We start from the raw sequence: 23,254 nt of genomic DNA on the forward strand, positions 1-23,254 counted from the left end.
ATTAGATTGGCAACAGACCTATCCACAGAGACCTGACAGGCCAGAAAGGACTGGCATGATATATTCAGAGCACTAAATGAGAAAAATATGCAACCAAGATTACTATATCCAGTTAGGCTGTCATTGAAAATAGAGAGATAAAAAGCTTCCAGGACAAACAAAAACTAAAGGAATTTGCAAACACGAAACCAGCCCTACAAGAAATATTGAAAGGGGTCCTCTAAGCAAAGAGAGAGCCTAAAAGTAACACAGACCAGAAAGGAACACAGACAATATACAGTAACAGCCACGTTACAGGCAATACAATGGCACTAAATTCCTATCTTTCAATAGTTACTCTGAATGTAAATGGGCTAAATGCCCCAATCAAAAGATGCAGGCTATCAGACTGGATAAAAAAACAAGACCCATCGATATGCTGTCTGCAAGAGATTCATTTTAGACCCAAAGACACCCCCAAATTGAAAGTGAGGGGGTGGAAAACCATTTACCATGCTAATGGACACCAAAAGAAAGCTGGGGTGGCAATCCTTATATCAGACAAATTAGATTTTAAACAAAAGACTATAATAAGAGATGAGGAAGGACACTATATCCTACTTAAAGGGTCTATCCAAAAGAAGATCTAACAATTGTAAATATCTATGCCCCTAACATGGGAGCAGCCAATTATATAAGCCAATTAATAACAAAAGCAAAGAAACACATCAACAACAATACAATAATAGTGGGGGACTTTAACACCCCCCTCACTGAAATGGACAGATCATCTAAGCAAAAGATCAACAAGGAAATAAAGACTTTAAATGACACACTGGACCAAATGGACTTCACAGACATATTCAGAACATTCCATCCCAAAGCAACAGAATACACATTCTTCTCTAGTGCCCGTGGAACATTCTCCAGAATAGATCACATCCTAGGTCACAAATCAGGTCTCAACCGGTACCAAAAGATTGGGATCATTCCCTGCCTATTTTCAGACCACAATGCTTTGAAACTAGAACTCAATCACAAGAGGAAAGTCAGAAAGAACTCCAATACATGGAGGCTAAAGAACATCCTACTAAAGAATGAATGGGTCAACCAGGAAATTAAAGAAGAATTTAAAAAATTCACGACAACAAATGAAAACAAAAACACAACTGTTCAAAATCATTGGGATGCAGCAAAGGTAGTCCTAAGAGGAAAGTATATAGCAATACAAGCCTTTCTCAAGACACAAGAAAGGTCTCAAATACACAACCTAACCCTACACCTAAAGAAGCTGCAGAAAGAACAGCAAATAAAGCCTAAACCCAGCAGGAGAAGAGAAATAATAAAGATCAGAGCAGTAATCAATGAAATAGAAACCAAGAGAACAGAAGAACAGATCAACAAAACTAGGAGCTGGTTCTTTGAAAGAATTAACAAGATTGATAACCCCCTGGCCAGACTTATCAAAAAGAAAAGAGAAATGACCCAAATAAATAAAGTCATGAATGAAAGAGGAGAGATCACAACCAACACCAAAGAAATACAAACAATTATGAGAACACATTATAAGCAACTATATGCCAGCAAATTAGATAACCTGGAAGAAATGGATGCATTCCTAGAGATGTATCAACTACCAAAACTGAACCAGGAAGAAATAGAAAACCTGAACAGACCTAAAACCACTAAGGAAATTGAAGCAGTCATCAAAAATCTCCCAACAAACAAAAGCCCAGGGCCAGATGGCTTCCCAGGGGAATTCTACCAAACATTTCAAGAAGAATTAATACCTATCCTTCTGAAATTGTTTCAAAAAATAGAAATGGAAGGAAAACTTCCAAACTCGTTTTGAGGCCACCATTACCTTGATCCCAAAACTGGAAAAGACCCCATCAAGAAGGAGAATTACAGACCAATATCCCTGATGAACATGGATACAAAAATTCTCACCAAAATACTAGCCAATAGGATCCAACAGTACATTAAAAGGATTATTCACCACAACCAAGTGGGATTTATCCCTGGGCTGCAAGGTTGTTTTAACATTTGCAAATCAATGTGATGCAATACATTAATAAAAGAAAGTACCAGAACCATATGATCCTCTCAATAGATGCAGAAAAAGCATTTGGCAAAGTACAGCATCCTTTCTTGATCAAAACTCTTCAGAGTATAGGGATAGAGGGTACATACCTCAATATCATAAAAGCCATCTATGAAAAACCCACAGTGAATATCATTCTCAATGGGGAATAACTGAGAGCTTTCCCCCTAAGGTCAGGAACAGGACAGGGATGTCCACTGTCACCACTGCTATTCAACATAGTATTAGAAGTCCTAGCCAAGCAATCAGAAAACAAAAAGAAATAAAAGGCATCCGAATCGGCAAAGAAATAGTCAAACTCACTGTTTGCAGATGATATGATACTTTATGTGGAAAACCCAAAAGACTCCACCCCAAAACTGCTAGAACTCATACAGGAATTCAATCAAGTGGCAGGATATAAAATCACTGCACAGAAATCAGTGGCATTCCTATACACCAACAAGACAGAAGAAAGAGAAATTAAGGAATCAATCCCATTTACAATTGCACCCAAAACCATAAGATACCTAGGAATAAATCTAACCAAAGAGGCAAAGAATCTGTACTCAGAAAACTATAAAATACTCATGAAAGAAATTGAGGAAGACACAAAGAAATGGAAAAACGTTCCATGCTCATGGACTGGAAGAACAAATATTGTGAAGATGTCAATGCTACCTAGAGCAATCTACACATTCAATGCAATCCCTATCAAAATACCATCCACTTTTTTCAAAGAAATGGAACAAATAATCCTAAAATTTGTATGGAACCAGAAAAGACCCCGAATAGCCAGACGAATGTTGAAGAAGAAAAGCAAAGCTGGTGGCATCACAATTCGGGACTTCAAGCTCTATTACAAAGCTGTCATCATCAAGATAGTATGGTACTGGCACAAAAACAGACACATAGATCAATGGAACAGAATAGAGAGCCCAGAAATGGACCCTCAGCTCTATGGTCAACTAATCTCTGACAAAGCAGGAAAGAATGTCCAATGGAAAAAAAGACAGTCTCTTCAACAAATGGTGTTGGGAAAATTGGACAGCCACATGCAGAAGAATGAAACTGGACCATCTCTTTACACCACCAAAAAACCAGACTCAAAATGGTTGAAAGACCTAAATGGGAGACAGGAGTCCATCAAAATCCTAAAGGAGAACACAGGCAGCAACCTCTTTGACTCAGCCGCAGCAACTTCTTCCTAGAAACACTGCCAAAGGCAAGGGAAGCAAGGGCAAAAATGAACTATTGGGACTTCATCAAGATAAAAAACTTTTGCACAGCAAAACAGTCAACAAAACCAAAAAACAACCGACAGAATGGGAGAAGATATTTGCAAATGACATATCAGATAAAGGGCTAGTATCCAAAATCTATAAAGAACTTACTAAACTCAAGCCCCAAAGAACAAATAATCCAATCAAGAAATGGCCAGAAGACATGAACAGACATTTCTGCAAAGAAGACATCCAAATGGCCAACAGACACATGAAAAAGTGCTTAACATCACTTGGCATCAGGGAAATCCAAATCAAAACCTCAATGAGATACCACCTCACACCAGTCAGAATGGCTAACATGAACAAGTCAGGAAATGACAGATGTTGGCGGGTTGCGGAGAAAGGGGAACCCTCCTACACTGTTGGTGGGAATGCAAGCTGGTGCAACCACTCTGGAAAACAGTACGGAGGTTCCTCAGAAAGTTGAAAATAGAGCTACCATACGATCCAGCAATTGCACTACTGGGTATTTACCCCAAAGATACAACTGTAGGGATCCGAAGGGGTACATGCACCCCGATGTTTATAGCAGCAATGTCCACAACAGCCAAACTATGGAAAGAGCCAAGATGTCCATCAACAGATGAATGGATAAAGAAGATGTGGTAGATATATACAATGGAATATTATACAGCCATCAAAAGGAATGAGATCTTGCCATTTGCGACGACGTGGATGGAACTGCAGGGTATTATGCTGAACGAAATAAGTCAATCAGAAAGACATGTATCAAATGACCTCACTGATATGAGGAATTCTTAATCTCAGGAAACAAACTGAGGGTTGCTGGAGTGGTGGGGGGTGGGAGGGATGGGGTGGCTGGGTGATAGACACTGGGGAGGGTATGTGCTATGGTGAGTGCTGTGAATTGTCTAAGACTGATGAATCACAGACCTATACCTCTGAAACAAATAATACATTATATGTTAAAAAAAAAAAAAAAAGAAGAAGAAGATAGCAGGAAGGGAAAAATGAAGGGGGGGAAAACGGAGGGGGAGACGAACCATGGGAGATGGACTCTGAGAAACAAACTGAGGGTTCCAGAGGGGAGGAGGTTGGGGGGATGGGTTAGCTTGGTGATGGGTATTAAAGAGGGCACGTACTGCATGGAGCACTGGGTGTTATACGCAAATAATGAATCATGGAACACTACATCAAAAACTAATGATGTAATGTATGGTGATTAACATAATAAAAAATGATATATATGTTCACTTGTTTATCTACCTAAGGGTCTATTTACACTTATGAAAGTTTTGGATGCAATCTACTGACCAAACCCAAGTTACAACAAATGTAAAAACCCCTCAGCAATTTTTTTTTTGGAGAACCAATGCTAACTAATGCCATCTCCTTTTTACTGTATGTTATAGTAGTTTTATTATAATGCCATGAAATTTTAAATTATGAGCTCCCTAAGAAATTTTACTTTATTATCTGGAAATCAGTAAGTTCATATTGTTCTGCTGCTTCCTACCAGAAACCTAACAGGCTATTAGAAAAACATCAGCAGTGATTGCTGCTAATGCAATGTTAAACACTATAGACAGACGGAAAGACACAGAGTTAATTCTAAACTGAATCTAGCCTTCTATGCATTTTATTACTTTGCCCAATCCACAGCCAATGCAATCAGTCTTCAAAACTTGACCTAGGCTGACCAATAAAAATCGTGTACTACACATCCATGCCATAACACAACCATTCTAGATAATTATTTTGTCTAAGATCAAGTATGAGTAGGCCACTACTTCAAAAAGACAGCTTAAAGAGTAGAAATCTATGAGGTTCTGCCCACCCAGAAGCAGCAAGCATCATTCTTCCTATCCTTTACAGAGAAATACAGGAGAAGAGTAGCAAGGTAAAGCCTACACCTAGGGTCCCCAAGCACATTTACTGTGAAATTGCTCATGTGCAATTTCCAAGAAGGAATATTCCTGGAAGATGTAAATGCCGTTCATTCATTCCAACTTAATGATTTTTGTCTACTCTGTGCCTGGCTCATCCTGACAGTTTTCAGACATTATGCTGATTCAGCAGGACTTTTCATACCCCCATGGCTTTGAGGCAAACCAAAGAAAGGCCCATAATCAATTAGTATTTCTCCAACAGTCCCCAAAAGACACAGGTGCTGTAGGTAGAAATTAAGCAACTCAGAAACTAAACTCTATCCAGAGGAAGCTTGTGTGGCCGGACTCCACACAGCTGCATGACTCCCAGGGATTATTTCCTGTCGTTGTTTGGTGTTCATAACACTCCTGATGCACGCTTCCTCTGGTAAATCTGTGCAGATGAGAGCGTTCATCCAGTTCTGACCCCATACCACTCCTCTGAGCATGGAATGCGAACACCAGCACTCCTTTATTGCTACAGATGTGTGTAAGTCATTTAAAAAAACAGGGAGAATAAATATGGAAAATACCATCCTCTTCTAGAGGATCCTGTTGATAGGAAATACACAGGCACAACAGTTAAAGGATGAAAGGCCAAGAGTTTGACATCATTGCTGCTTGTACAGAAAAGTAAATTGGCTATTATATCGCCTACTGGAGTTAACCAGTTCTCCTTGTGGATTTCTCAACCACCATATTCACAGTAACAATTTACTGAAAGCAAATTAGACTCGATAACTCCATATGTATTTTGGATAAACTACACCTTACTTTTAAGGTAATATGACTGAACACAGTTGAGAGGAGGTATGTCCCAAGAGCTAACCTGTAAATAAGAATGTGTGTACTAATCAGCATGTATTTGCCATACCTTTGGAACAGACAAAAATGCCTAGAAAGTTTCCTACTATAAAAATTTTAAATGTTACAATTTTTTTTAAAAAATAAGTAAACTCAAAGAAAAGTTTTTACCTCTTCTACCAAAGACCAAATCTCTACTAGATAAGTAGCAAGTACAAAAATTAAAAAATAGATAATAAATCAAAATCGAAATACAGGGAAAATTAAGGATGTCAAATATAGTAAAACCATTTACAAAATAAAACAGATAAATAATGGGTTGCAAAACACATCTACAGAAAGTGAGCGTAAATGCCATTAGAATTCTTATATTAAAACAAACGCTGTTAAGTTGCACCTGCTGTTGTTCCACTTTTTCCCCTTCAGTGAACTCTACTTCCCTTCCAACCACTCAGGAGAAGCTTAGGATTCAATGTTCTCTCTTCCCTCTGCTTACCCTTTCCCTGGTCACATCAATTCCTAAATGCTGAAAAGCTCTCAAGCTCTAAGCCTGTCTTGCCGTTGCTCTGGAAAGATCTGCATAGTTTTCATCCACACTGCTTTAGTCTTACCTGCCCTTCCAATTGCCGGCATCACAGCAGTCCTATCCAGTCTTCCCCTTGATGACCACGCTTAGGCCAAGTGTACAACGGGTCATCTCATGTCTGTTAAAAACTATTCTCTGGGGCGCCTGGGTGGCTCAATCGTTAAGCGTCTGCCTTCGGCTCAGGTCACGATCCCAGGGTCCTGGGATCGAGCCCCACATCGGGCTCCCTGCTCTGCGGGAAGCCTGCTTCTCCCTCTCCCACTCCCCCTGCTTGTGTTCCTGCTCTCGCTATGTCGCTCTCTGTCAAATAAATAAATAAAACCTATAAAAAAAAAAAAAAAAAAAACTATTCTCTGGCCTGACATCAGAATCCATGAAGACTCTGCAAGACCCCAGAGCCCACACACCCTGGCCCCAATTTCTGCTGGCCCTCAAGGTCCTGCTCACTCCAGCTTCATCTTACAGACAAGCTACTAGGACTCTGCAGAACGCCAAATATTACACATGGATCCCTCTTCTGTGTCTTCATATAGGACCTTCCCCTTTACCTAGAAGGTGCTTTCCCACTGTGCTCTGCTTGGAGGCAGTGCAGTAAGATCATTAAGAACAGGACCTTTGGAGTTAGGCAGACATTGTCTCAGATCCACACTGCTTTGCCTACAAGCTAGGATTTGTTTTTGTAACTCTGAGCCTCAGTTTCTTCAGCCATAAAATGGACAAATACCAACATCATAGGGTTGCTGTGAGGATTAAATAAAATGGTAACAAAGACATAGTCTTGGTAAGTTCCTGACAACAGCCAACAGCAGCACCCCAGCCTGTTTTTCTGTCTAGATGAAGCATAAACTGAGGCACCTTCCTTAACCATATTTAGGAAGAGCTGATCCCTTTCTCTTGCACAGCATCTTTTCATTTGTCAGTTATTGCACTTAGCATGCTATATTGTCATGATTTAATTACTTATATCTTCTGCAATATGGTGCATTCCTTAAAGAGAGGATGAAAAGCACCTTCGGTTTAAAAGCCTTTTTAAAAAATAGCTTATATGATATGTAAACAACGTTAACCAAAGATATAATGAAGCTCAGATAGGTCATCATGTAATAGGAATTACAATATGCAGTTATGTGGTACTTAAAATATATGCACGCAAGTTAAAATCATAAATTATGTTTATGCATATACTTATACACAAAAGGGCAATAATTAAATTACTACAAGTGATATGTCTATATTTCATATAGTTATCTTGGTATATCTGTAAACCTGTTATCTGTGTGCTTATTTACATGTATGCTAAGAATACAGAATTTTAAAAAAAATACTACCCAAAAGATTCCATGTTGATCTCTGGAGGAACCCTTGACACAGCAAAGAGAAGCTCAGTTTCAGTTCTCAACCTAGATTTCCACTTCTGGAATTACCAATGTTCTTATAAGTATATCCAGTAAAGATGCAAAATCAAAGCAATATTCTTTAACATGCTTCCATCTCTTTATAATGCCTTTATATGTGTATGTAAGTGTATATATACAGTTAAGTCTTTATAAATTCTCAAGTTTTTAAAGGAACATCAATATTACTGAAAATAGAATAGACCTTGGCTAAAAGCCTAAGCCTAGATATTTTTAGAGAGGATTACACAACTAAGAATTATCAAAACATCACTTTATAAAATACAATGTGTACTTTTTACATTTACCAGTAAGTGGCAATTTACAATCAGATGAGATTTTAGAGTTGAGGAAGTGGAGACCAAGTTAAAGGACTATCCCAAGGGGTTCTGCAGGAAGAAGTGGGACTAGAATCTAGTTAAAATTTGCTTTGTAACTTAGCTAAAATTTAATTTTTACTAAGTATGCAGTAGCACTAACATCTGCCTCCCACTGGGTCTCCAGCATTTTAAACAGATTTTGCTTACCCCCGTCTAAAGTGGTTTCCTCCAGTAGTTCATCATTCTACTCTATTTCCTCAATAATACTTATCATTGGTTGTAATTATCTTGTTTATTTATGCCCTACCTGTTTTGTTTCCTAAACTCAAATAGCAACTTGGCAGAAGACTGCCTGTCCACATTGATTAAGCAGCACTTGGCAGTGCCCAGCAGAATAAGCATGCAAACATTTGCAGAATGAAGGAATGATGGGTGAACTGTGCCCCACACCGTGCTAGCTGTGCAGATCGCCACAGAATCGGATGCACACTCCTTACCACAGCCCTGGGAGGTAAACATCACCATCAGGGCCATCTTATAGATCAAAACATGGAGGCCCTGAGAAGTTGAGTAACTTTCCCACATTGGTAGCTGGGGATGGGGGAGGAGGAAAGCCAGGTTTATTTGATCTCAAAGTCTCAGAATGAGCTAAGGAAGAGAGCAGATTTCATGTGTCAAGGTCAAATTTGTGCAGGACAGAAGAGGACAAAGGTCCAGCTAGAACTGAGGAAACAGGCCGAGACACATGAGCAAAGTCAGGCCCTGGGGGTTATTCAATACATCCAAGAATCAACTACATCCAGAGTTCTGGATAAATCACACATTCTCAGATTTCAAGCAGTGTATTTATGTGTGTGATCTTAAAATAAGTCACTAAAGACAAGGGGTAGGGGTATGGGAAGGAAAGAGCACTCCAGGCAAAGGAAACAATATTAATAATATTAATCTGGAGAGTGATGATGACTTAGTAGTTTGGTGGGACTGAAGCAAGGTGGGTAATGGAGGTAGGAAAACAAGGAATAAGGAAGCAAGGAATATGGTTTAGAAAGGCAGACAAGGGGTCTGGATCACGACTTTGTTTGACTTGTAAAACGGTTTGGACTTTCTTCTAAGCAACAGAGATCCACCCTCATGTTTTAAACCTATGAATAACAGGATCAGTTTTGCATTTTTTTTTTTTAAGATTACTCTGAAGACTAGTTTGGAGTGATTCAAACCTGAAGGTGGGGAGCTACTTAGAAGACTATTTCTATAACCCCAGTGATGAGGGCCTCAACTGAGGCATTTGTAACTATTTAGTCCCTGGCAACAGCTTTAGCCAAATAGAAATGGGCTGGAAAAGAATAAAAAATAAAAAAAACTAGTACTCTGCCATATCCCATAGAGAGAGGACATAATATGCAGTTTAACTAACTTATTTGGACAGGAGTATTTTTCCTAGGCTATCTATTAATATTTCTCAAGACAATGAACTTCCTTGGGAAATGCTATTCTAGAAGTTTTCAACTGAGTGAAGAGTGAAGAGTTTTTTAAACTGGCTCAAAAACAATCAGAAAGCAGACCCCCCCCCAAAAAAAATGCGCCTGAATAATCATTAAGGTGTAAAGAATGATCCTGCATGGCTCAGGTACGAGAGTTCTGTGAGGGATAGTAGAAATGGGAAAATCTGTCTAGTACTATGTAGCCCTGTGACATATACTAGCAAAGACTGAAATAGATGTAGAGGTTGCTAGAAAGGCCAGCTCTGTCCAAAAACAAAAAAAGAATACTGCTAATAATGTAGTAACTGTGTTAACAGCCAACCAGAGGACATACACATTAGGGAAGGCCAGAAACTGTTCCCTCCTTCTAGGCTTAAGGACACACAAAAGGAGGCCTTAGAACAAGCTTTCTTTGTTCAGGAAGGAATCACTGGAAAACTCTCCCTTAGTTATGTAAATACAAGCAAACCACCTACTGCTCAAGGGACAGAAAGTAAGGAAAGCCTTTGTGGGCTGACAGAGGTTGACTCCTCACAGTAGCCCTGGTAGGATAGTCTGCTCTAAGTTGGAAGTTGGCTGAAAGCCCAGGGCCTTCTGGAAGAACAGAGACCAGAGATCCCAAATGCTGCTCCAAGAGTTGAAGTTGGTACCCCCGTAGTGGCTGAATAAGGAGGCTCTGACTCAAGCTTGCTGGCTGGAAAGAATACCATGAGCTGCTGAACCATATTCACTGCTAAGCCTGGGAAATGTGGCCTGACCAGGTTCAATGCAGAAGCTAAAATTTGTGGGGATGGAAGGAAGCTGGTTTGGGTAGTGTCACACTGAGCCACACTGGAACTATAAGAGCATACCAGCATCAGAGAACAAGAGCTACTGAAGAAACCTCGTGGGACCAGTCTTCAATAGAACCATGCCATCAACCGGAAGTTGATCTCCTTGTGGTGTTTTGAAACAAGACTGATTAGGGCCCTATGACTGCAAAAGCCCCAGAGACTCTTGAATAATTTGGGATGAGAAACACTTTGAGAAATGTCAAACTTCTCAAGAGTGAGAGTTCAAAAAATAATTGTAAAAAGAGAGATTATGTTTACATGCCAAGATAATTCATCCTAGTTATATACAGAGATATGAAAAACATTTCTAACTGTTGGTCAGTGCACATGCACTAGCCAGTATGTATCTTTCAAACCATGCCAGTGTGAAGTCTCTGAAACCACCTGCACCTACATGAAGCTCACAGGTCTTTGGGAAGGGAGGTTTTCTTGTGACCGAGAAAGCCAGGTAAAATTCCAAGAGATGCACAGGTAGTAGGGTACCGATTACAGGTTCTCAAGTATTGCGGTGTTGGGATGTATGTGGTGCTTCAGAGGGCAAGCTCCCCACCACCCAAGAGCACTGGAAGTAGTGATGAGAATGTGGAAATTAACCAGCATCCAGGTACAAATGCTGAGAGGCTAGCCTGAGCAAACAGCACAGGCTGGGCAAGAAGAGGTCCTTGCACTATTATACATGCACCTGAGGTGTCCAAGTTAGGCTGGGAAGGGTGAAAAAGTGAACACACACAAACTATAGGACGCACCCAAGCAAACACTCTCATAAGGTGTATTATAAGGCATTACAGATGGGCCAGAAATTTGAGCTCACAATGTCAAGGCAGCTTGATAGCAGCATGTCTCTGCTAATAAACTGGGCGGGAGAGGGGGTACACACTAATGCCTCTTAGTGGAGATGGTATAGACAGTTGTGAATTTCCATTACACAGACAATTTCCAAGCCTTTTCTACATTAAGTTAACTATGTATCCCTTGGTTTTCTCAGCAAATTTATTTTTAAATGGCAATTTAAGGCAAAGAACCAAACCATTTCCTATCCTGAATCTGATGTAACTGCTAATTTAGTTTATATCCTAGGGGGAAAAAACATTTATTGAGTGTTAAGGCATCAACTGCCTTCAGGAAAAGTTTCGCTGCAGCTCTCAACTGATCTCTATGCACCAAAAAAAAAAAAAAAAAAAAAAAAAAAAAAAGTTAAACCTATTCTTACCACAAAAACCTAGGAATAATGTAAGTTATAAATAACCATATGGGTGCATACATGCATACATACATGCGTATTATAATTTTCTTAATACTGAGCCAGAAAGTATAAAACCAAATAAACTTTCAAAAAATACCACTACAATCGTCTTTTTGACTTTACACATATCTACATTCAGAACCCTGAATGATCTGTATCTACCCAAACTACTGGTTCCATACTGGATCTATTGGTTCATTCAATCATTTCCTGAGCAATATGCCAGGCATTTTACATAAATTAACCCTGTTTTCACAATAATTCTGTATGATAGAAATTATTATCCCATTTATAATGAGGAACCTGAGGTTCAGAGGAATGAAGTGAGAGCCCAGAGGTCACACAGAATCCTCTAGCGTTTTCTGACTTCTTGGACCATTTTGTCCAAATCAGTGAATATCTCCAAGCCCTATTCATCCCCAGGTGAATGTGTTGGAGGCCTCTTTCAGTCCTTTTTACCCTGTGGTTTTAAGGTCATCTTCAAATCTTTCTGTATGGCCCAAATACATAGATACAGCTGGGGGCCTCAGGAAGAAGTGAGCCCCCAGTCTGCAGAGGCATACATGTCCATTTGCTTAATCCTGTGGAGCACAGACAAACTGGAGAAGGGTATCTGATGACTTAGAGAGTCTCTTTCAAACCTGAAGATCTATGATACTGCTTGGGTCAATGGTAAGGAACAGAAAGCATTTACCACAAAGCTGGGACTATACTTCTACATAATTATTTACACACTGCAAAAGAGAGATATTCTAAGACTCAGTCTTCATACCTCCTTTTCTATATATGATAAAAGACATAGAGGCTACCAAATGGTCTCCAAGTTGTGTGGAACTGTGGTAATAGAAGAGTTATCTACACAACTGAAATCATCTGACTGACAAAACCAGGTGAATCACTTACTTCTCTCCACCAAAAGTGAGAGAAATCTAAGGAAAACTGGCTTGAAGAAAAAAAAAAGGAAGAATATATTGGTTCATGTCATGGAAAAATCCATACATATATGGAGTTGGCTTTGGGCACAGCTTTATTCCAGCCACACATGATACCAGTAGGATCCTCCTCAGCTCTGTTTCCTCTAAACTGGGTCTGTTTTGAAACTCCATGCAGTACCCAGATGGCTGTGGCTCTTCCAAGCCTCAAAGCAGGTGGCAATCACAACAGAACCGCCCCTAAAAATGTCTCAACACACTCATCTTGGTCCCAACTGAGTGACCTGCCCCACCCCAAACCCTTCCCTATGGCCAAAGAGATGAGGTATTCTAATTGATTAAACCCATCCAAACTACATAACTGGAAAAGGGTGCTTTCTCAAAGGAGATCCAGGCCCACAGAAGAAGGGAGAAAGACAGCTGTGCAGAATAAAATAGATTAACCCTATGACCCATTAGAAAGAAAAAGCTTATTTCCTCGTCTCACCCCTGCAGTTATTAATTCTTGCACTCAATTCAAAATTCAACCCCTATGTTTACCGCTGAATCATAAATCAATTAACACTAGTAATGACAGTTGTAATAATAGTAACAATAAGAGTAATAACTAATAATTATCAAGTACATGCTTTAAACCTAGATACTCTGTTAAACACTTTACATACATTTCCCTATCGTCAATTTATAGATGAGGAACTGAAGCTCAATGAAGTTAAGTGACTTGTCCAAGATCACAAATTTGTAAGGAGTATAACCAGAATTAAACCAAGATCCAACTCAGAAACCATATTCTTAACCCAAACACACAATTACCTCTCTCTCAACAATGTTCTAACCTGTAACCCTGACCCACCTCTAAGCCAATGCTCTGACTTCCTTTTGGCAGTGCCTGTCCTGAACCTTAACACACTGCAACTATCCTATTGCTACTAAAATCAGCTAGAACTACTTTTCATTAGGTGGGATTTTCTTTGATTCAAGAAAACCTATCACCTTACACTTGAAAGGTGCTTAACAATGCTTGAAACAACAGATGTGAAGTCTGTTGGTAGCAAGAAGTAGGCCCTTCCACCACCCAGAGCAACCAAAGGAAGGAGCTGACTTCATCACTCATCTGGACACCAGCATCAACAGGATTTCTATTACTCACTAGAAATGGTCTCATTGAAGAAAAATCCCATGTGCTTCCGCACTATAAATGTGCCAACAGACAGCTCAGTTGGAAACATTTCCAAACAGCAAAATTGTTAGTCGGAACATGACAATCTGAAGAGAGGAATAGAAGATCATTTATGCAGCATGGAAGTGAGGAAATTTACGGATCCTGTTGCAATGTAAAAAGTATTATAATTAATAACTGCTAATTTTCTAGGGCAGGAAGTTGTTTATTACATTTCTTAAGCAAAGAAGTCAACTGAGACAACTTTACTTTGTTTGTTATTATACGGTCAGAAAAAGATTGATTTGGAGGCAGGGAGGGGCAGAGGGAAAGGGGGAGAGAGAGAATCTTAAGCAGGCTCCACACCCAGCACAGAGCCTGACACAGGGTTCGATCTCACGACTCTGAGATCATGAACTGAGCTGAAATCAAGAGTCAGACACTTAACTGACTGAGCCACCCAGGCACCCCAAGATGGATCTTTTTTTAACAGAAGTCAACTTGGGTGTCTCGGTGGCTCAGTCAGTTAAACATCTGACTTTGGCTCAGGTCATGATCTCAGGATCCTGGGATCAAGCCCTGTATCGGGCTCCCTGCTCAGCAGGGAGTCTGCTTCTCCCTCTCCCTCTGCCACTCCCCCTATTTGTGCACTCTCTAATAAAATCTTTAAAAAAGTTAACCTTCTAACTTACTAAACTCATTCCCCATCCCTATGTGATTTGAAATACAAAATCAAGTTATAGAAAATGCTCAGAATATTCTTTTTTTGACACATGAGTTTGAATTAAAATGAATATTCTCTTAACACTGGGTAAAGAGCTCAATACTAGGAATTAAAAGTAATGCTGAAAGGCAAAATTATCGTAAGCCCCTCTAGAGTGCCCAAAATGTGTGTGCTCTTCACTATCTCAAAAATTAAAAGAAAAACTTTCATTCGTGTTAACACATGTAGGATGCTAAATCCTCTCTTTCTAAAGAATAATTAGATGTCAGGTGACAGAGCACTTAAACTTTTTAATTTCATAAATTCCTTTGGTTTTCTCAGGATTTTCCTAATTTCCAAAAGAAAACCTATCCATATCAAAGCCTATGATTCAGGGTAGATTTCCGGAACCCAGAACCAAGGGAGAACATAGACAAAGATTAGGGAGCAGACGACACCACAATGGAGAAGTGGGGGGAAGGTTAGCTCAAATCCAACTGCCTGTGTACATATGAGAATCTGTGAAACACTTGTTCAGGTAGAGTTCTTAATTTCAACCACCATTATACTAAAGGCTTATGCAGTATCCTAAATCTTTCCTCTCTTTAAAAAAAAAAAAAAAAAAAAAGAGTGTAATTAGATGCCAAGTCACAGATCACTTGTGCTTTAATTTTCATATATTCCTTTGGCTTTCTCCCATGAGTTCATCCTTCTCCCTGTGCATTTCCACAGCAGCAAGACCCAGACGTAGATGGCAGACAAGAAAAACAAAGGGCTGGGAAGTCAGAAGGTCTGATCCAGATCCTAAACAAGGACACCCTGAAATCACTGTTAAACCTCCCATCTCTTAGTTTCCTCATCTGAGAAAGGAGAAGACTTGCTTGTTTCCTTCACATGACTATCATGGAACTCAAATGAGGTCAGGGATATGAAGTACTCTCAAAGCTTCAAAATGCTACAAAAGCATTAGATATTATTACAATTAATATATTCCTAGGCAAAAAGGTGTCAAATACACATGAATCCTAGATTTGTTATTTGTATGAATTGAGGCAGACAGGGGGGCATATAGTTATAGATATTCTCTTTTTATGTTAATTGAAAATTTAATTAAATCCCAAGGAATGAAGAGAAATAAACTAACCTGTCTACATCCTATTAAAATTTATAGTCACAATACCAGGAATGACTTGGTGTCTATATCAACACACCATTCACATTTTTTAAATGTAAAAATTAAAAACTGCATGAATTGTCCAAGTTCTGTCACTTACAGCCCAGGATCTGTAAGTAGGGATGATAATGGTACCTACGTGGCGGGACTGATATGAAGATTGAGTCAATATGTGCAAAGTACTTGGACTGCTATGTGAACGTTTGCACCATGGTAGCAGTGAGAATCAGCCAGAGCTAAGTTCAAATCATTGCTCCAGTCTCTACTAGATGTGTGATCTGAATAGTACTTACATCTCAGAGGGCCATTGTAAGGATTAATGATTATATATTTATGTGTACGTATATGTATATGTGTGTTGGTGTGTGTGTGTTGTGTGTGTGTGTGTGTGTGTGTGTATATATATATAGAGAGAGAGAGAGAGATTGAAGATACCAATTATCTCAAAAGTTTTCAGTAAGTGGTAGGATCGATGGCTTTGCTTAAAGTAATAATGTTTAATGGTAGTAATACTGGCAAGGTAATACTAGCAAGGTATGAAACAGCATCCTAAATTCTTAAACTTTCAGTGGTTTATTTAGGCCAGATACAGTTTTGGAAGAAATAACTGCACCAATCTTGGCAGTAGCAAAAATGTATGTGATTTTAAAGTGCGGAGTACAGGATCAAGTTCTCAATGACATCCCCAAGTTTAACTCTGTTTCAGACTTATCATTGCCAAAATATTTTAAGTAGACAGAAACACATTTACCCTTGAGAAGCATACAGTTTACTCCTTCACACTGAACTCTATTATCTCAACTCCTACAAAGCTTCCATTGTGTAAGTGCACAGCAGTATTCCACCAGAACAAAGCCATGTGTTTCCAAAGAATTTAGATGATTTCCCAGTCTTTGTCAATACCATTTCTTGCAAACCTCAATGAAAAATGAAGAGCTCCTTGAAAAGGTTTAAGAAGCCTAGACCTTTTTTTCATTTGTCATTTCCCTAATTTCCTTTTCATTTTTCATTTCCCCAAAAGAGTGAAAAGAAAATCAAAAAAGACTTTTTTTAAAAAATAGGGGGGAGTAGTCAAAGAATAAAGAAAACATCTTTTTAAACTATGAAGATGTTTTTTAGGACTAACAACTTAGAGGACTATCCACCTTACCTGGAATTCTAGTTGATTCCTCTTCGTCTTCATGGCTTCACTTCCTGGCCACAGACAAATATGCTACCAACCTCCTGACCAGGCTTGGTTTTCAGTTACTTTTATTTGTTATCATGTTATCCTCCATCACTTTTTTGGACCTCAAAACAGTTAAATCACAGCTTGCCAGAGGAAAAAGGAATCTTAGAAACCAAGGTCTTATAACCATTTCCTTTTGCACAGGCTTCCAAACTGACAGTCTGATGAATGAGAAGACTGGTGACTTCCAAAAGATGACAAAGGGACTGTGGGTCAAGAAGCCAAGGCTTCTCTCGCCCTGGGCAAGGTGGCTCACCCATACTTGCATCAAATTTTTTATGTGTCTGTTTCAAGTTTGTGCAATTTATTCCAATGGTCAAGCAAACCAATCCATTGCTTGGTTTTCACTTTATAACTAAAATATTACATCTTAGAAATCAAATGAAGTGTCACTCTCAAACAGCCTTTTGATGAGATACTAACACCTGAATTACAAGAGTAAGGGCAAACTTCTGAGTATCATTTATTTTTTCCTAATTCTTATGTGCTTATTTTCATAATGCAATTATGTCAACAAGGGATAAAATAAGGTCACCTTAATTACTTCTTTTATGACTTCTTACATGCAAAAAGTTTGTTTATGCCCAGTCACTTCAAAATAAATGACCACAACTTTTAAAAGAATAATTTCTGTCACCTATTATACACAAGTGTTTGGTCTACATACAAGTAATAACAGCAAATAGCAGAACAATTTACATGTGGTAAATATCATTGAAGTCCAACAAGCTAACATGTATCTGCTGAAATCCAAGCAATAGGAATTACTTAACAATCTCAAACATTTTGGATTCATGTCTTCCCAGTCACCTACCCAAGTATCAAAATAGAGAGAGGGGCAGCAGGACATTCTCAATCTCCAAAAATTAGGTGCCTTTCAGATATAGGAAAGACTGGAAGGGAAAAAATACTGGTCCTACTATTTGTAGGATGGAAAACCGTAGTCCTACCCTCTGAGGTAGCCAATAGGAAAAGCTACTTCTGGGTAAAAAGACTCTCCTTGTACTGCTTTAAATAAAAAAATAGTTCTAGTCCTGGGGCATGGGGGTAGCCCAGCCGGTTAGGGGTCTGACTCTTGGTTTTGGCTCAGGTCATGATCTCATGGATGGTGAGATGAAGCCCTGCGCTGGGCTCTATACTCAGTGGGAAGTCTGTTTGAAGATCCTCTCCCTCTGCCTCTCCCCTCACTCGCTCGTGCTTGCTCTCTCTCTCAAATAAATCTTTAAAAATAATAATTCTAGTCCCATTTGGACAATGTTGTTATTTGCTTTTTTGCTAAGTCACTTATGTGTGAAATTTAATTACATAATGCAGATACCTAGACCACTTAAGTCACATGTCCTTCAACAAGAAACAATAAATATTTGGTAAAATGTTCCCCAGTAAAAGAAAATGCACAGAAAATGAAATGTGATTACCTTTCCAAAGTCACGAACATCAAACAGGTCAAATGCTTCAAAGAGTTCACTCTTTCTCATTCCAAAGGTCTCCCAACAGGCTGTGAGGAATGTCCTTATGTTCTTCAAACAGAGAAACTGAGGAATGGGAAATAGCTATTAGTATATAGTGAATCATTCTGAATGCTCTATATTTTCTGTCCACCCAGAATGCTATTAAAAAAAAAAATGACAAGAAAAAAAAAAAAATCAATCGACTTTTGAGGATGCTTTTCAATTAATCCAGCAGTATTTACTGAGTACCCGCTTAGGCACAGGTGTTACATCTATGAAGAAGATACACAAAATTTCTGCCCTCGTGAAGTGTCATGAAATCCCGTGAAACCTACATTCTAATAAGAAAAGACAGACAAAAAACTCAGCAACAAAAACAAAAAAGTAAGTATTTTATTTTCATGTGGTGGTAAGTGCAATGAAAAACACAAAAAACAAAGAAAGCCAGGAGGAAGGATCAGGAGCACTGGGGTCGGGGGTGGGGGAGGTGGGGGGGAGGGGCTTAAATGGATAGTTAGAGAAGGTGTAAGTGGGAGGAGAGCCAGAGACTTGAAGGGGGTGAAGGAACAAGCCATGTGAAGTACAAGAAACAGCATTCCAACTTAAAGTAGCATCCCATGGCAAAGCCCTGAGACAGAAATATGTGGGGTGTGTCTAAGGAAGGGGCCAATGTAGCTGGAGCAGAGTGAGTGACAGGGAGAAAGGTAGGAGGTGAGCTAGAAAGGTAATGGGGTCAGATGACGAAAGACCTTGTTGGACCAGCTTTTACTCTGACCAAGACAGAAGTCATTGGAGGCTTTGGGGCAGAGGAGGGATATGATCTGATGTTTTACTAGGGTCTTTCCAGCTGCTATTTTTCATATAGATGGAAAGGGGGTGGAGCAAAGATAGAGACAGGGAAAGCAGATAGGAGGGTTAGAGACAACCCTGGGAAGACCAGTTGTTACATTTCGACCATGTTAAATTTGAGATGCCCATTAGTCATCCAATGGGATGGGGGCAGCAGGCAACTAGATATACAAGTCTGCAGTCCAGGGTACAGGTGTGTACTCCAGAGATAAATTTGGGAGTCTTTAGAGTATGCAGAACATTTTTAACCAGGATATTGCCTGAGAGGACTTCGGGAGAAAACAGAGGAAAGGACCTGGGACTGAGTAATCTTAGATCAGGAAAAGAGCCCACCAAGAGGCTGAGCACAAGTGACTGGTGAGGAAGAGAGAATAACCAGGAGAACAGGTTTTCCCTGAAGTAAAGAAAGTGTTTCTAGAAAGAAGAAATGATAAACTCTGCTAGCTGCTCAGGACAGGCAGATAAGATTTGACCAAGCACTGTCCATGGAGTCTGGCACTGTGAAGGTCATGGGTACACCTTGATAAAAGCAGGTTTCATGTGGAGCAGAGTGCTTGGAGAAGGTCCAAGAGAAAATGGGAAGAGAGGAAGTGAAGAGAGAATATAGAATATAGACTCTTAAGGAGTTTGCTGCAAAGGGGAACAGAGGATTGAAGAGGTAATCAGAGAGAAAGACAAGTCAAAGAAGGCCTTTTTAAAAACAATGGGAGCTGTTACAACATGTATTTATTTTGATGAGAATAATTCAGTAGAGAAGAGAAAGTTGGTCATGCAAGAGAGGTGAGTCACCCGAATGAGGTCCTTGAGTAGGCAAAGGGGTGGGAGTAGGGGCTCTACTGCTCAAGTGGAGAAATCTAACTTGGAGAGAGAATGCTCAGTTCATCAACACTAACAGGAACAAGAGGGAAGGCAGATCCATTGACAATTTTTAAAAACAAAATTTACTTTCAGTATCCAAAAGACTCGGATCCACCTAAGCAAAACACACATACCCTGAAAGTGAATTACTTCTTTTTGGAAATATGAGCTCCAGTGGCAGCTCCCAATAAGTGAGAAACCCATCAGCTAATTTGAGCATTCTTTGTTTTTTAGCACTGTCAATGTTTTATTTTGTTGTTTGTTTGTTTGTTTTTTAACTTAGAGCACGTTTTACTTCCTTGGTATTTGAGACATTCAGATTTTTTACAGGCTTAACTCAGATGCAGTTTGATCCTTTACAGGAATCCTTCTCAGAGGCTTAAATATTTCAGGAGGGGTTAAAACCACAGGGGAAGCATCATAAACCCTTTGAAGCACAAAGGCAGAAGCCAATCAGCACATGGAGTTACCACTTGCACTTTAAAAAATTCATAAGAGACCTTTACAACACAGAATCACTCTACATGTAGCTCTTCCACATAGGATTGCTTATTTACAGATTAAAAGCCTTGCATTCTGCCAAGATAGACAATAATTACTCTCTTGGGGATTATGCAACTGCTCTCTTACAATATTTTTTTACATAATTAAGTGCCCAACTCATAGCTCACCAAGGAGAAGCATAATTGCACCTGCCACCCTCTGAAAATTTCTCACCAAACCCAGATTTCACCCTGTGTAGGAAAAGCACTTCCACTCAAGTGCTTCCTTAACTCAGAAAAGTATTATTTCTGAAAGTTAAAAAAAAAAAAAAAAAGTAGTCATTACTGCATAGATATTTAAAAGCAGATCTTCCCCTTACTTCTGGAACCAACCTTAACCTTATTTGACTCTTTAACTAGTTCAATTCTATTAAATTCCATAAATATTTACTGGATTTGGAAAAGGTCACTGGGATGCTCTCATTTTTTGAGGCAATCCTCAGATTTGGTCTTCCCTGTAGGTATTTCTTCAGTCAACAGTTTTTGAATACCTACAACATTCCAGACACTGGAAATGCTAAAAATGAGTAACACAAGGTTCTGCCTCAAGCTTGTCTGTTAATCTTATTTGGAGATTTTTCACAGTTATCCGAAGTTTAGCTAATTACACTAGGATCACATTTCACTTGATGTTCATGGGTGCTCAGCTCTGCGCATGCACAGGAACAAAGTTGAGGGATGGAGGAAGTGGGCCCCAATACCATTGCAGAAGCACTGGATAAAGCTGGGACTGACAGCCTGCCTGCCACTCCGGAGACACAGGTTTTGTTTTCATCATGCTGAGCTTGTTCTTTTTCCAGTTTATTTTTAAAAATTTCAAACCAAAAGTTGAAAAGATAGTACAATGAACACTCCACCTACTCAATAACTGGAACATACTGCCATATATATGTGCTTTTATTTTTTTAAAGACTTATTTAAAGAGAGAGAGAACGCATGCACATGCAGGGGGAGAGAGTCTTAAGCAGACTCTGCGATGAGCAAAGAGCCTGACTCCAGCTGGATCTCAAGACCCTGAGATCATGACCTGAGCTGAAATCAAGAGTTAGACGCTTCACTGAGTATACCACCCAGGTGCCCCTATATATTGCTTTTATATGCCAACTCTTTATTTATAAAATGTATTTTGCTGAAGTATTTGGAAGCAAGTTACAGATATCACACTTCACTCCTAAATAGCTCAATATGCATCTCCTAGGAATGAAGATATTTTCCTACATACAAATAACAATATCACACCTAAGAAAATTAATAATTCTATGTTATCTAATATCTATTCCATATTCAAATTTCCTCAGTTGCCCACCCTATGTTTCCTTATGCTATGTCCTCCCCAGTCTAGGATCCAATTAAATTTTACCCATTGCATTTGGTTGCTTTATTTTTGCAGTATCTTTTAATTGAGAAATTCCACTACCTTTCATTTTTAAAACATTGACTTTTTGAAGAGTCCAGACAAGTTGTCTTATAGAAGGTCCCACATTTTGCCTTTGTCTTACTATTTTCATGGTCTCATTAAACCTGTTCCTCCATCACTTGTATTTCCAGTGAACCAAAAGCTAAGTCTAAATGCAAATTAAACAGTTCTGGCAAAAATACTTCATACTATGAAATTCATATTTATTAACATCTAAAGATACAAAATGTTAAGTTAATCCATTATTATTGATGCTAGCTTCATTGCTTGGTTAGAATGTTTACTGCCACATCTATTGTAAAGGTACATATGCCCCTTTATATTAATAAAAATCCTAGGGGTGATAATTTGGTACCATGTCATATTTCTCAATTTTTTACCATGACTTACCATCCACTAATAACCCTTGCTTTGATTATTCCACTTGGGACTACAAAAGAGTGATCTTTCTGATTCTATCATTCCTTCCATAATTATTAGCCGGTATTCTTACAAAAGGAGCTTTCACTGCCCTCCCTCCCACCCTTTTTACTTGTGTAATAATCACCATTTTTTTTGATGTTCATATTGTCCCAAATTTGGCCATTTTGGGGTCCCTTCAAACTGGTTCCTGTGTCCTTTTAACAGAACACCATTTTCTTCATTTTCTTATATCAAGTTGTCCCAAATCCACATCATATGTTCTTTGCTCTAGTTCTGGAATCAGCTATTTATCCAAGCAAGTCCGTTCCCACTTACATGGCAAATGGTATTTAGAAATAAAAGTCTGAGCACCAGGCTGCTCCCAGATTACATGAGCCAATTTTATCAAACAGACCAATAACTCCTTCCTTTGCTTAAGCAATCTATCACAACAGAGTTAATGTAAACAAGATTGGCCTAAATGATCTCTAATGTACCACTCAGATAATTCTACAATTTTCTTTGTGGAATGCTTAATAAACCAACTCTTATCTTACTCTGCTAAGATGAAGGAAAGTTGAATTTATTGAAGATGACTGATGAACACATGAGCTTGTTTTATGCTTAGAGATGTGATTGGT

At 39.0% G+C, this 23,254-nt stretch overlaps 1 protein-coding gene across 1 annotated transcript in view; it reads right to left on the bottom strand.

The window, feature by feature from the left end:
* Window positions 1-23,254, bottom strand: part of VAV3 (vav guanine nucleotide exchange factor 3) — a 352,065-nt gene that overhangs the window by 247,947 nt on the left and 80,864 nt on the right. Inside the window, exon 2 of the mRNA XM_021690322.1 lies at window positions 18,513-18,629. Within this exon, the coding sequence (XP_021545997.1) occupies window positions 18,513-18,629 (117 nt within the window). The remainder of the gene's footprint in view (window positions 1-18,512; window positions 18,630-23,254) is intronic.

Source organism: Neomonachus schauinslandi, chromosome 4, assembly GCF_002201575.2.
Source record: "Neomonachus schauinslandi chromosome 4, ASM220157v2, whole genome shotgun sequence".
NCBI classification, from domain to species: domain Eukaryota; kingdom Metazoa; phylum Chordata; class Mammalia; order Carnivora; family Phocidae; genus Neomonachus; species Neomonachus schauinslandi.